Source organism: Apis mellifera, linkage group LG10 (assembly GCF_003254395.2).
Source record: "Apis mellifera strain DH4 linkage group LG10, Amel_HAv3.1, whole genome shotgun sequence".
NCBI classification, from domain to species: Eukaryota; Metazoa; Arthropoda; class Insecta; order Hymenoptera; family Apidae; genus Apis; species Apis mellifera.
The window spans coordinates 11,791,906-11,807,726 of NC_037647.1; the positions used below are offsets into that span (position 1 = coordinate 11,791,906).

A 15,821-nucleotide genomic window follows, 5' to 3' on the forward strand; every position below is an offset into this window, starting at 1 on the left:
TATTAATACGGCTGAATATCGGAAACCAGGATTCTTAACCCTTCTCTGTGTGTGTGTGTGTGTGTGTGTGTGTGTGTGTTGAGTGTGTTTTGAACGTATGTGTGTTGAGTGTGTTTGAACGTATGTGTATTGAGTGTGTTTTGAACGTGTGTTGAGTGTGTTTTGAACGTGTGTGTGTGTGTGTTGAGTGTGTTTTGAACGTGTGTTTTGAACGTGTGTGTGTGTGTGTGTGTGTGTTGAGTGTGTTTTGAACGTATGTGTGTTGAGTGTGTTTTGAACGTGTGTTTTGAACGCGCGCGCGCGCGCGCGTGTGTGTGTGTGTGTGTGTTGAGTGTGTTTTGAACGTATGTGTGTTGAGTGTGTTTTGAACGTGTGTTTTGAACGTGTGTTTTGAACGTGTGTGTGTGTGTGTGTGTTGAGTGTGTTTTGAACGTATGTGTGTTGAGTGTGTTTTGAACGTGTGTGTGTGTGTGTGTGTGTGTGTGTGTGTGTGTGTGTGTGTGTGTGGTGTGTGTGTGTGTGTGTGTGTGTGTGTGTGTGTGTGTGTGTGTGTGTGTGTGTGTGTGTGTGTGTGTGTGTGTGTCATTCGCTCTCTCATTTGTTCTCTCTCTCTCTCTCTTTCTCTCTCTCTCTCTGTCATTCGCTCTCTCTCTCTCTCTCTCTCTCTCTCTCTCTCTCTCTCTCGCTCGCTCGCTCGCTCGCTCGCTCGCTTGCTAGAGCGTTTGATGGAGCGCAAGTGTATCGATAAATAATTCGACGGGGAGAGAGAGAGAGAGAGAGAGAGAGAGAGAGAGAGAGAGGCGTTGAGTCCTCTCTGAGATATGGAGAGGCCCGGCCCGCGCGCTAATCGTCGTCGGTGTTCCAAACGAACGAGGTAAATTTTGCAAAGCTGGGGTAAAAGGATGTAAATAGACACGGGGAACACGATCGGCCGTTAATCGTTCGTATCGAATGATAATCGTGATCTCGCGCGCGCGGGCCCATTAAACGGAAATAAGTGGTAACGATATATACACGTAATTAATAGTTAGTTTCCAGCCGCGATGATAAATCTTCGATGGTGGACGATAGGCGCGTGATCGTATTCGAGCACAGCTGGACGAGATAGTTGATAGTCGATGAAAGAAAAATGAAAGGAGAGAGAGAGAGAGAGAGAGAAGAATTTCATACGCGAGACTCGTATCCCCCGACTGACCGCCGGCATCGCTCATAATGCGAGATTGCGAGTTCGAGGAGCTAGGGAGGGGGAAGGGTGGAGAGAGAAAAAGAGAGAGGAAGGGGGTTATTAAAGAGGATAATATCGACGGCGGTGTAACGAAATCGAGTTTCATAAGGTGCGTGAAATTTCATTCGAAAACTCGTAAGGAGGCTAACCGCGATCCAATTACCGCGCTATACAAGTAACTAAAGAAGCGAGGCTGCAAATTGATTTTACCTCGCGTACATCATACATCCTGAATGTTTCTCCGATCGTGACAAAAGTTGTTGAAGAAGGATAATGCGACGCGTTGCGGAATAACGTGTATTAAAATTTATTCTCAAACGTGTAAAAAGTAATTGTTTCAATGTATATATGCGTTTGAAAAATTTTGTAATCCTCTTTTCAAACGTTTTACGGATTAAACGTAAATACACGGGATATACAGGCAGGCGATTAATCGATAACTAATCGGTCGATAAGTTGAGAAATATTCTGTGAATTTTGTAACAACCAATTTGAATTTTTTATAACATCTATTTTAATTTAAATTTAAATCGTTATAAATTATCGATAAGTTTTTTTTTTTTTAATCTTATTTTATTTTTTATTTGCAAATTAAAGTTAAGCAATTACTTGATATTTGAAATTCACGCAATACAACGATTTGTCACATCGTTCCACTCGCCAACTCTAGAGAATTCTTTAATTCAATCACTGATATTTATTTTTTAATCTATCCATATTACCAATAATAACATTTCTAATTTTAGCTTAACAATTTTTTTTTTTATTCCTCTCAATCTCCTCCGACGAGATGGAAAATTTTTAAAATTCTTTCTCACGAGTCTCGTAATTTCGAAATTTCGAAACGAAATAAATCGGGGAGAAAAAGGTAATAATAACGCGCACGCAGACTGTTCATTATGCAAATGTATCGCGTTCCGCGAGCGGCAAGTAATCAGCGCGAGTTTTGAAGATTGATCGAGAAGAGGGAAGGGCGTTGCATCGAATTTACCGGTCCGTCGCGTCGCCTCCTTCTTTTCAGAGCGTGGTGTCAAAAGCAGACGAGCCACGCGTGATTAAACGAGTAACGGTTAAAACGGATTACTTACATTGTGAGCCTTCCTTCTCGCGTGATAAACGGAAATTAACGCCGAAACACGAGGGATGGGGAAAGATGGACGAAATTTATTATATTAAATTATTTTAGCTAAAGAAAAAAAAGTATCGAGTTTTTTTTAAACGTTATAAAGGTAACAATTTCTTAAAAGAATCTGGAAAATTAATTTTGGAAATTAATCTCGACGCGATTAATTCGTACGATTAAAAGAGTTTACCATTTCTATTTATAATTCTCGAAAACGGACGGCGTGGATAAGGAAATACGGTGATACGCCTAAAAGGAATGATCGCGATTCTCTTCGCTTTCTACAATACCGGCGGAGAGCTTTTACATATTCGCGAAGTGTACACAAACCGTCTCACTCCCTCGACAAAGAATCCTACCTTTCGCGTATTCTCCCTCTCCTTCTCTCGCTCGCTCGTCATCATCGCTCTTTCGAGTATGCGCACTCGCTACTACTTCGTTCGAACCTCGTTCGCTCAAATTTATTCGATACAAGGGAGATACGCGTTACACTCATACCCTCGAATTTTTCGAATCTTTTCAACTCGTTCCTTCGAATGCTTTAAAATTTGCATTCAATTTAAAAGAATTATCCTAAAGAAAAAAAATTTTTCTGCCAAGAGCGAGAAGTATAAATAAAATTTTCTACGCTCCTGAGTAGAATTTCCGCGTTCAAGGACACGCATAATTACTCGTAGGAAGTAACTGGTTAATTAACGTTCGTTCGAAATAGGAGAGAGCGCCATAAGAGGCAGCGCCATAGAGGCGCGGCCTTGGCGGAACAAGGGTTCCCATCGGTGTCTCGCGGACATCATCGACGTTGACTGATTCATTGGCTCGATTCGAATCGATCGAATCGCGCGTGGCAATTACACATTCATCTATTCATTGGAACGTGCAAGGCCGATCAGGGCTGTGCGAATAGATCGGATAGCCGCGTAGCGGGTCAATTTTAGCGTCGATTAAAAATCATAATACCTGGCCACGAGCTTGCTCGGCTCGGGCCGAGAGATTCGAAACACGTTCGAGGGACGTTATCGCGCGTTATCGCGCCGGTTCGGGAAATTAACCACCCGGTCCCCTCCCCCTCCCCCTATCCTTTTATAGGGGGGGAAAAAAAGGAAGGTTCCGTTCCGAAGTTTAATTCGACTCGACTCGAAAGAAGAAGTTTCGCGCGTTAAAGAAACTCGTTGGATTTTAATCGAAAGAGGATATCGGAGGAAAAGTTTCGTTTATGATATCCGTGGCAACTTTGCAGATCCTTTACTTTATTCTTCGCGAAGCGAAATGCTCGATATTTCATTTCACCATATCCTTTTATCCTCCCGGTTAATAATGAAATAATTAAAAATCATTACTCGCCTCATCGAAAATTTTTTTTTTTTTTCTTAAAAAATATTTTTTATTCGTTAGCGAAAAGAACCAGTAAATAATAGGAAAAAGTAAATTTTCAATCCGTTCGATTCACTGCACCGGTGCTTGTGCAATTTCTACGAGCGTGTAATAATTAATAATTAACGTCTGCCTCGTACTATTCATCGCGAGTAGTTGAACGCAACGAAGGAAATATGATACATAAAATATTTTTCCTTTTATCTTCCTTTTCTTCTTTTTTATAAATCACTTTTTTTTTTTTTTTTAAAAATACGAAATTCATTTTTGTTCCATTATTATTATTATTATACAAACGTACACGCGAAATAACCAGTTTTAACCAAGACAACCGAAGAGATTATTGAAATAACGAACATTACTGTTAGCGAGCGACGTACGTTTATTAAATATACGCAAGGAAGGAGTCCGTCAAGAGTGTTCGGTCGCCAACTATGGCGAACCGCGACGAGGATTAATCGAGAAGGGGCTCAAATTCTTTTACGATCCTCTGAAAAAAAAAGCAAACACGACCATTTCAATTTATTCGTTACGAAAAATTATTGAAAGTGATCGTAAGATTCGTTGCTCCACCTATATGAAACGTGGTGTATATCCACGTATATATAGAAACGTAGGTAGCGCGCTTATACGAACCGGACAACCTTGCCCGCAAAGTATCATTTCCACGAATACCGGGCGTATTGCCATATTGCCCAGAGGCCAGAGATATCGGTGAACGAAATGAAGGGAAGAAGAGATATCGCCGACGCTGCTAATTCGCTCCTCGTTTTTTTTCCCCATCTCGAACTGGAATAGCTAAAAATTGAATACTCGACCGCTCTCGACCGTAGCGAGCGACTTACCTACGATCGGTAAGACGAAACAAAATAAATAAGACAAAATAAATATGTAATTACACATTACGGATTCGACAGATGTGTTCGAAAGAGGATTCACTTTTCGATCGTTGGAAAAAAATATAACGCAAGTGTTTACGAGTTGAATTAAATAAGGTTGAATTTATTAATAATAAATTGGAGGAGTAGGAGAGACCTCGGCCTCGCCAATGGACAGTCCAAACTCTCCGTCCGTATATATACGCGTTGGGGCGATAGTTGGGAATACGCAACGGAACACGACAGCCTGAATATATAACGAGCGAATTAACAATCATGAATATTCTTTAATTATATTTCAAAAAGTGACTCACACATTCACGAGCGACGAATATAGCCGAGTGCACGCTTTTCGCAGTTGTAGCCTGCGCTATTAAAAATTAAAACAACAACGAGTGCTTATCTGCTTATTAAGTGTTAACGAGTAATATAACTTATATACGTATATACGTATATTTTGCTCTCCGATTAAAAGCTTTATCTGGAATTGCGTACAATTGACCGATACGGATTCTGTCTCGCTCGATTTCCTCGTCGCCTTTTTATTTTCGATAAATCGAAGCTTTCCCCGGCTTTCGCATTCCTCTCGTTTTTTTTCTTTTTTTCAATCTCGTTCGTCCTTCGACCGAAATAATACGAGAGAGAGAGAGAGAGAGAGAGAGAGAGAGAGAGAGAGAGAGAGAGAGAGAGAGAGAAGTAGAACCACACACACACACACACACACACACACACACACACACACACACACACACACACACACACACACACACACACACACACACACACACACAACACACACACACACACACACACACACACACACACACACACACACACACACCACACACACACACACACACACACACACACACACACACACACACACACAACAGAGAGAGAGAGAGAGAGAGAGAGAGAGAGAGAGAGAGAGAGAGAGAGAGAGAGAGAGAGAGAGAATATTGAATGAATGGAGAAAATATTTTAAAGAAAAGTATTACGATTTTTTTTAATCTTCGTTTCAACGCGACGAAAGATATATATTAAAAAAAAAAAAAAAAAAAGGAAAATGGAAGCAACATTTTGTCTGCAACAATGTTTGTTAACTTCCTATCACGGATATCGCGACGCTGGCCGCACACATCCGCGATGACACAATCTCCAGTAATCGTGGAATCCGCAAAACCGCGCACTAAAAGCTCTTACTTTATTCCACTGAAATTTCATCACGATCCCCGTGAAACCCCTGTGGAAAATCAAATTTTCCCCGCCCCGTGTTTATAATATAAATTGCGGGCCGGACGGAACGAAAAATACGACAATACATGAAACACTCTGCTCTCTTAATTTCACGCTTTCTCTATACATACGGAATTCGACTGTTTCGATCCGCGTGGAGAAACTTTTTTTTTAGAGCAGGTTAAAACAAATAAATAAATGAGAGCTACAAGGATTTAAAAAAAAAAATAATCGCGCACTGCGAGGCGAGCGGTCTCTTTTCTTTTTTTTTTTTTTTTTTTTTTTTTTCGTTGGAAAAGTTTCACCGAGTGAAAACCGTTTCGAGACGCTTCCTCCTCCGTTTGCCTTCCTCCGTTCGAGCATCGACGACCTCAATTAGATCAATTCTGCACCCACAAACCGGTGGTGTAGGTCGTTTCTATAATAAACAGGAAATTAGAAACGCGTTCCCGCTGCTTTGACCCTTCCCCGTCCATCGGATTGAAATTGCGCCACGAAATATTAATTCGAGACAATTTCGATAACAATTCGTCTCTAAACCCGATTTAACGTAACGATTATATTTATACGACAAATATTCGAAGCATATTAACCTCCCTCCCCCCTCTCAAGCAAATTGACTCATTCGAAACGCCCGTTGTTATTTTCGAGCAAATCGATTATTACGGTGCATCGTATTTGTGTAACGGTGCAATAGCAAACGAGATAAATATCGGAGATTTAACGTCGTTCCATCCCTTTCGAGAAAACGAGGTCTCCAACTCGTTCCAATTTCGCCTCGAAATTTTACGTCCACGCGAAGCACCGTGGCTGAGAGGCGTGGTTGGTTGTTATACCCCAAGTGGGAAAGAATATCGGTCTTGTTCTCGGCCGCGTTCATTAGTATTCCGGATACGATAGGTTTCTAGTGGCCGGCCGCGAGACGAGTAAAAATGGGTGGCCCGATCGTAACTTCATTCCACGCGAATATATATTGTTCATTGCTAGAAAGAAGGAAGGAATCTGATTAATGTGGCAGGAAACGTTTATCGCATTTTTGTTTCTTCATTATTTGTATATTAATCCGATTATGGCAGAGAGAGACGATCTGGGTTGTTCAAGTTTATTTAACGTATTCTGAGATATCAATATAATATAATATATTTTATATTATATGTACGAATGAGCTAGACATATTATAGATAATTTCGAGAAACAGTTTAGCTTCCAATCTTAGATTGGACTATTCTAAAATAACTTCTAACTAAACGAAAATAATTTCGACCGTTCAAATTATAGCTCTTCCACTATTATGTAGCTCAAGGTGACCGGATTGTCAACAGAGAGCCTAGAGTGGGGATAAACGATCCTAGCGAAGAACTCCTCTTGCTCCTCGGCCGTCCCGCGAGACTTTTTTTCACCACTGAACAGTATATATATATATACACTGTTGTTGAAACAAGCGTGACGAGAGAAAAGAAGGCGACACCGAATCGACTCGAAACACGTTGCCCTTCCGAAAGTCGAGTTTAATTGATCGAGCGAATCACGTATGTTGGATAGAAAATAAGACGAGAGAGGCGTGTAATTTTGGCCATTTTTTCACGCGCGATTTTATCTCGAGCGTGCAACTTCTGTTTTCGTGTTGGGAGGGGAAAAGAAAATGGAAAGAAACCAGTTTACCGATGACCTTACTTAACAAACGCAACTTTCGAATCGTTTGGTAAATTTTTAAATCGAACCTCTTTATTTATATCCCATTCTCGAAGGAATATACCTGTGCAATTTTTGATTGTTTAATCCAAGCACACCGTGTATAAATAACACGCTCGAGAATCGGATAATAATTTAAATTGTACTCTCTTTAAAATTTCACAATCGACATTTAACGGAATTAATTAAAACGCGTGAACATAATCGATAATCTCCTTCCTCTCCCCTCTACTATATTGCGAATTCAATCTAGGCCAAATATTGTTCTCTTTTGTCAACGTAAAATAATCAACTATATGCGAGCGAGCGAATGTCGTCTCGTTGCGCATGCCCAAAACGAACAATCTACGTTTCAATCCGTGCGTCGTTTCGCGACTCGACTGTGAATGAGTTTCGTTCGCGCGCTCGCCAACTCTATGCAGAGGGAACGTCGTCCGTATAAATGCACGTGCTTGTTTCGAGCCTTGTTGCGAGCGAAGAGAGCGTGCACAGGAATTTGGGGGAAAAAGAATACTTTCCAACTTGCGCGAAACTTCCTTTTTTCACCGGAAATTCGAATAACATTTCGCGCGATCTTTTTGTCGTGTAATTATATCGCGCTATAACGCGAATTCGTTTTTAGTGGACGAGACAAAGAATCGTGACAATACTTACCCGGTATCCCCGATGTAATCCAACATCCGTATCTTGAGCATCTCCAGTGGGGGATGATGAGTTGCATACGAGAGAGGATGAAACGAAATGGAACGGCGAAGGAAGGTGGGCCGATATCGTCGCACAGTCTAACGCGAGGAATCAAACGGTACTACGTCCTCGATGCCTCGAATCGAACGCACGTCACTCTACCGTGCTGTATGCACTACTGCTACGATGTTTCGAACGCAGTTATCGAATCTGTTTCGAAACAATTCCACGCCGTCCACTTCAATTATTTCGTTTGATTATTATTCCTCGATCGGTTCGCTCCTCGGATCCAACGACACTATTTTCATTTTCTTCCATCTATTTCTGGCAATGGTTCGTCCGCTCCTGTGTCGAATGGTTGCGAAAAAAAGTGGAGTGAGTCAGAACGTTTCCGTTCCGTGGTATGCGTGTATCCTCGCGAAACTTCGAGCAAACGTCTTTTTCTCTTTCTCTCTCTTTCTCGAAATAACCGTACCGTGTTATTATCTCGTCGTTTCGATTAATGTTTCTTCCTCGAAGCGAAACGAAACCACGACGTTCGAAGTTTTGACCCGTATTATAACGTCGCCCTATTTTAAATTACGTAAAATGAAAGCTAACCTAAAAAAAAAAAAAAAAAAACGTTAAACTCGATGATCGAAAGGACCGAGTTTTGCGCGATGATTTCTCGCGCAACGATGATTCTCAAGGATGCGAGACGCGGGTTTAAAAGAAGCTCGGAAGGAGTTTGTAATTTTCGCTTTAAAGTTTGCAGATAAAAGCGCGAGCATCGAGAAACGTTTCCTCGGCCATTATCGGGGAACCGCGTAATCGTTTCGAGGCGGGAGAAGGAGGGAAAAATCCGTACAACTCCTCCAACACCCCGGCGAGATTTCTATTGCAACATTTACATTTAACGAATGATCCACTTAAAGGAGTCGATCAGACGGCTGTGATTTATGCGGGAACGTTCCGGGAACTCGAGACATTTCAATTACGTTATCGCCACGTGCTTATACCCGACGTATATATTCCGACGGATACCTTGAACGCGCAAATTCTACTATTTTTTAAAATTTTTCAAAATTTTCCTTTTTTTAATATTGTTATCGAACTTTTTTTAGGGATAAAGTACGAGACTAGTAGAATTCCATATTTCCGACCGAGTTGTTCCGAGCGTTTCGATCGAGTTGTCGAAAGATTCAAAATCGTGTTCCTTGTCAAATTCTACTATTTTCTACGTCTTTCGAAATTTTTCACTTCCTCTCCTTTTTTGAGATTTTAATCGAATGAATTAGAAACAAAATATGACTTCTCGAATTCCATATTTCGATCGAGCGTTTCGATCGAATTGTCGAAAGATTCAAAATCATGTTCGTTGGCAAATTCTACTATTTTCTACATCTTTCGAAATTTTTCACTTCTTCTTCTTTTTTGAGATTTTAATCGAACGAATTGGGGACAAAATATAACTTCTCGAATTCTATATTTCGATCGAATTATCGAAAGGTCGCGTTTGTCGCACAAATGCGAATGCAGAAATTCAACTATTTACGTTTTTCAAAATTTTCCACTTCTTCTTTTTTGAAATTTTAATCGAACGAATTAGAGACAAAATACGATTTCTCGAATTCCATATTTCGATCGAGCGTTTCGATCGAATTGTCGAAAGATTCAAAATCGTGTTCGTTGCCAGATTTTCTATATCTTTCGAAATTTTTCACTTCCTTTCCTTTTTTAAGATTTTAATCGAATGAATTAGAAACAAAATACAACTTCTCGAATTCCATATTTCGATCGAACGTTTCGATCGAATTGTCGAAAGATTCAAAATCATGTTCCTTATCAAATTCTATTATTTTCTACATCTTTCGAAATTTTTCACTTCGTCTCTTTTTTTGAGATTTTAATCGAACGAATTGGGGACAAAATACGATTTCTCGAATTCCATATTTCGATCGAGCGTTTCGATCGAGCGTTTCGATCAAATTGTCGAAATATTTAAAATCGTGTTCCTTGTCAAATTTTATTATTTTCTATGTCTTTCGAAATTTCTCCCTTTTTTGAGATTTTAATCGAACGAATTGGGTACAAAATACGACTTCTCGAATTCCATATTTCGATCGAGTATTATCGAAAGGTGTCGCCGATAATAAATTTCATTTCAGTTTTTTCAAAGTTTCACGAGGAACTTTAACCAAGTTTTGTTTCGATCGTATCCATGCTTAAAGTTAGTCGAGGATAAAACGTCGCTTCGAAATTTGTCTCGTGTTTTCGCGATACTTCGAAATTACCTTTCTCAACCGTCCAACGCTCGAGGACGCGAAGAATGTGAAAAAAAAACATCGTTTAAACTCGATCGATACTCCCTCCCGAAATATAGATTACGCGCGTCGAGAACTCGTTCCACCTCTCTAGAAACGACGCGATTCCGAGATAAAAGTCCGCTCAACTTCTTCCCTATCCTTCGAACAAGTTTCAAAATTCCAATATATTCGAATCTTTCTCGCCTCTCAACCAACGTCTTCGAGTATTCTCCGACCAGTTGATTCGATGACAACTCGTCCGAATCAAAATTGAATTCCGCTCGAGTACGGTCGACGCGTATATCTCACCTCTTTTCTTTCCACCCCCCTCCCCGATTCAAGCATCGGCTATCCATCTTAAAGTTTCGCTCGAAACCGCTGAACACCACGATCCGATCCTTCTTCCAGGATAACAGCTTGAAAGGAAGAAGATTCCTTCCAATTGATCTCTCCGACGGAAGAATAATCGGTTTAATTCGAAAGAGAATTCAAAACGAGAACTTTTATGGATCTTTCGTGTCCCGATATTAAAAAAGAAAAACTAGTTGAAAATTTCGAATAAAGTTATAAGTATATAATTACTTATTATAAAATGAATCCGAGTGAAACATTTATTATAATCGATTATTTCATTGCATTATTTCTACGATTATTATTTTTTTCAAGATTGATTATTAAATTTTGCCAACCGAATTCCTGGCGAATCGTTACACGAAGATAAAAAGATGGATCGATGTATTCCTGTTACTTTCGAACGAAAATTTTTCCACTCGAAACAAACGTGAACATCGTCCTTCCACGGATAGGAGTTCCCGTTCGAATCCGGTCCGTCTAAACACGCGTTAACCTACACACCGGCCGCTTTGGAATCGCGTTACGATGGTTTTTTGCATCGATCGCGGAGGCGAAAGAAAAGCAACGTGTTTTGCTCGTTACCGGATCACAATCCTAGAGGGTTGGTTTCCCGTTCGATTTGCTCGTTACCCGTTTCACCGAATCACGTCCTCGCGATTACACGAGGATCCCAGGATACATCGAGAATCCCGTTATCGTCCGCGATCGATTGACTCCTCCTGACGATGATGTTTCTTTCCAACCGCTCTTCGTATCTTCTTCTTTTCCACGTTCGAATCCCTTTGGTCGAAAATTGGCGGCAACGCTGGAATCGTAGCCAGCCAGAGACACGGAAACCGTTTTCACATTTCCAACTACGTCATCGCCACTATCAAACTCGATGACACATTTTTTTTCTTCCCTTCCCCCGGTTTTATCAATATAACGCGCGAAGCTCGCGTCGCAGCACAGATCACAGCCGCTCCTCTTGTTTGTACTCGTCGATTCCCCCCTCCCCCTCTTTCTTTTTCGCAATGTGTCCACGCATCGTGAAATTCGAAGAAATTTTCGATTTCCGTCGAATAGTGTCGATAACCAGTTTCGATAATTCGAGAAAAACGACGATAAAAGGAGAGGGGAAAAAATGATCGGAAAAAAAAACGGGCGAAATATCGTACGAACGTCGATTTAAATCGCGTAATGCTTATGGATTATTATATATTACGGAATATCGATCGCGTTTCATCTGCAATTTATCATAGAGCAATTTATCAGAGGATTAATGGTTGGATTCGAGGCACGCGTTACTTTTACACCTAAGAAATTAGCCACGCGGACAGTGGAAGAATTAATTACCGTTAACGGTAATTACCACGAGCCAAGTGACTCGTTATGGTCGCGTGAAATGCGATTTTTCCAGTCCGTGGAAACTAACCGGTGATCTCTCCCTCCTCGACTCGTATCTCCTCAAGATTAACCAAGTTGAATCGTCGTCGTCGTCGTCGTCCTCACCGTCACTGTTTTCGTCGTCAATTAGTCGATCGTAGCGCGGCCAACGAAACGTCTCATAACATCGTTTCTTCGAATGCGAACTTTTTTTGCACTCCTCGCCTCGATACTCGCACTGTTGCCAAATCTTTGTCCACGCGCGCGTTGGGCGCAGCACGAGCTCGTCGACAGTCGAGCGGCCGCGTATCGATCGATCGAGCGAGCGGTTTCGTCGTTTCGCGCAGTTCGTGAGTTTGGGGATCCGCCGATCGAGGAAACAACTCTCGATCGGCACGCGCTACCCGACCTGACAACGGATCCAAGTGGCGGAGGACTGTTTTAGCGGCCGGCTGAATGCATCGCCAGTGGCACTCGCTCTCCCTTCTCTCCGTCACTCGACAACGTCTCGCTCTTCTCTCTTTCCCTCTCACCGACTGGACGCCACCTCCACCTCCTCTCGGCCACCTCCCTCCGTCTGACAATCTCTCTTCGCGAGTCCCACGATCGAGGGAACCGAACCGTGCACCGCTTTTAACCGCCTTCTCTAACCAACCCTTCGCCTCTGCTCGCCGCCTCTCTATCTCTCTCTCTCGCTCGCTCGCTCGCTCGCTCGCTCGCTCGCGCTCTCTTTCTCTTTCCCCATTTCCCTGTATCAGCGATACATCCGTTTCCGAGGAAGTAAACTAAGTTTCGAGAAAATTTCAAAGATAATGGAAGAAATTTTGAAACTAGTTTTCGTTATAAATTATACATTATGCTTTCTGCGCTCCTTCGTGCTTGATTCACGCGGAAGCAAACGATTTCTCGTCTCGCTTTGTAACACTTTTTCTCCATAAGGAGATTATTCTTTCCAAAAAAAAAAAAGGATTTTAAAAATTTTTCAAAAAGATAAATCGATTAATTTCGAATAATCCAATAGTATTATTTTTTTTTTTTCTTCAACCCCGCTTCTTCTCTTTATCCTCCCTCGTCAAAAGCGTCGCCTCTACTTTCACTTTCGTTCCGATGGGAGACGAGTGGAAAGCAGCGTAAAACACGCGGAGAAAAGTGGACGCGCTGCGAGTTTTCGAGCGTCGTTTTATAATTTCTTAATAAATACCAAAGGTTGATCGTTAATTAAAAATTAAAATAGTTTCTCCCTCCTCGAATATATTATTTTCGAGAGAATATGTTTCGAGGTATTAAATAATTAAAACGGATTTAATATCGTTTATCAGCGTGTTAAACTAGCCCAGAAATGAAGAATTGTGTACGAATTCAACAACCTACTAAAATTGAAACGGAGAACGGTTTCGTACGCTTTTTTCACACGAGAAGTAGCGCATCGTGCAACAAATCGAGATTACACGTTGTTCGATCGAAACCGCTCGACCGAAATCTCTTTTTCTACTCGAGAAGGTTAGGAGAAAAAAAAAAGGAAAAATTCAATCTTCAATCTCTGCGAAATCTTTTTTCGAAAAGGATTTATCGAAATACTTCACGTTTTCGATTCGTCGCCAGTGGCAATGGCTTTTTTTCTCTCTCATCTCGAAAGAGAACGCGTGAGAGCGAGGGTTGCACGCGGCGTAGAGCGCGCGCGGTGACCGAAGATAGCGCGCATTTATGGCGGAACGCAGGAGCGGAATCTGTCAACGTTCATTGAATATAAGTGGCCTGCTCCGATTAACCGCGCTCCATGGTCCGCTTCCACTGCACCAGTTCACGAATTTATCCTCGAATTTTTCCCTCCGCGAGGGAAAGCGGCGAATTTTTAAGCATTCGAATCGAAGAAGAAAAAGAAGGAGAAGAATATCTAATTATATATCGATGCATCAAAGTTGTTTAGCAAACGTCTTATTACCAAAACCAGTCAACATCGAATTCGAAGAAGAATGCCAACTACCATGCAGGATGCCGTGTGGATGCCAAAAGCCATAATCACGAAGCCATAAACATTTTCTTCATATCGATTGTTTTGTACCGCGAGATGAAAATAAATCGGTCGAGTTACCATTTCGCGAATAACGTAAAGATAATAAGAAATAACAATAAAAGTAACAAGGTAATCCGTGGGTTTACGATCGTTCCTTGCATTAGACGATAAATTTATCCATTTATTATATTACGCGTATATACGTATACATGGAACGAAGAGCGAAAGGAGAAGAAACGAAGAATTAAATTTTCCATCCCGTTTTCATAAAGAAATTTCGACGAGGGCAAACGACGTTTAATCGAGACGATCAATCGCATCGATAGGTCTAAATTATTCGTCCATTTTCGCGTCCAGAATCGTGTCTCGAGTGGTTCGATTATATAACGCGTCGTTATCACGGTGGCCTATTTCTTTCCAATAAACGCGCTCCAAAATTTACGACTCGTATCTGATCGAATCGGTGATTTAACCGATGCATAAACCTCGTCGTATAATCGAGGATAACAAAGCGTTCGATGGTATATTTTCTTCTCAAGCTCAACTCGAAAGGAATTCTTCGTCTCGAACGTTATATACCGCGATCTCCGCGATTACATCATCCGTTCATTTCTCGTCCCGTACTCGTACTAATTGCAAGAATCCCAAGAACCACGAGCGATCCTGTAGCGAGGATGCACGCGACACGGCCCATTGCGACACGTCTCGAAGGAGATAGAAATCGATTCGATTTTCTATATCTTTCTCTCGTTTCCTTCGCTTCTCTTCTCTTCTCCGGCTCACGATAACGCTATTATTGCAAAGCTCGTGTCATTTTCGAATGGGATAATAAGATCGGTGGGAAGAGGGGGATCGCGGGAACGACGGATCGTGTTACCAATTGCTCTCTTCCAACCTGACTGCGCGTTACGAATTTTACAAACTTGACTCGAGCTTCGTCCAGACCTCGCAGCAGCGCCTCTATCGGTCAAACGAGAACTACGTATATCTTTTAAGAAACAGTTCGAAACGAAACTCGGTTCGGTTACCTGATGCACGTACGGAAAGATAAACTCAATGCGGGCCGAATTACGCTCGGTTTCTTCCAAATAGAGGAACGAAAGGGAGGAACGAGGAAAGAAAAACAACAAAACGACGGTCGTATATTCGGAAAGGACGCGTCCTACTCGGTTTACGTCGAGCGAAGGAGGGGATCGGAAAAAAACAAAGTAACGGTGTTTCGCAACGCGTGCGCCACGTTTTTCCAACGTTCGACTCGAGCGAAGATACGAGTATTTGTTTGCGGTAGATTCCCTCGGGAAGCCAGCCAGAGAGATAACGGCTTCAGGAAGTTCCACCGGCCGCGTGCAAGCGACGTTTCTTTGTCCCGGGGAATAAAGCTGCTATACCGCGGAAAAATTTCCGGAAATTTCTACAATAGATTCCTTTTTCTTCGGATCCACCGTCTGCAATTACGTCCACAATCCGTATCCTGCCTCTCCCCCCACCGAGTCTAGATATTCTAATCAGAAAAGGATCGCGAGTATTAAGTAAATATTTTTCCAGATTCGAACGTCCCTTTCTCGTTCCCATCCTCCCGATTATTATTATTATT

At 41.7% G+C, this 15,821-nt stretch overlaps 1 protein-coding gene across 9 annotated transcripts in view; it reads right to left on the reverse strand.

The window, feature by feature from the left end:
* The window catches only part of LOC408271 (rap1 GTPase-activating protein 1), a 119,092-nt gene that overhangs the window by 86,642 nt on the left and 16,629 nt on the right, over nt 1-15,821 (reverse strand). The window contains exons 1-2 of one of the 9 annotated variants that reach the window (XM_006569143.3): nt 12,263-12,726; nt 8,180-8,554 (exon numbers count right to left, since the gene is read on the reverse strand). The exons of 4 other annotated variants lie outside the window; for them this stretch is intronic. In XM_006569143.3, coding sequence (XP_006569206.1) covers nt 8,180-8,220 — 41 coding nt within the window. In that variant the 5' untranslated portion in view covers nt 8,221-8,554; nt 12,263-12,726. Of the gene's footprint in view, nt 1-8,179; nt 8,810-12,183; nt 12,727-15,821 lie in introns of those variants that run through there. 4 more of the 9 variants (XM_006569142.3, XM_006569144.3, XM_016914288.2 and 1 more) reach the window with 4 other exon arrangements.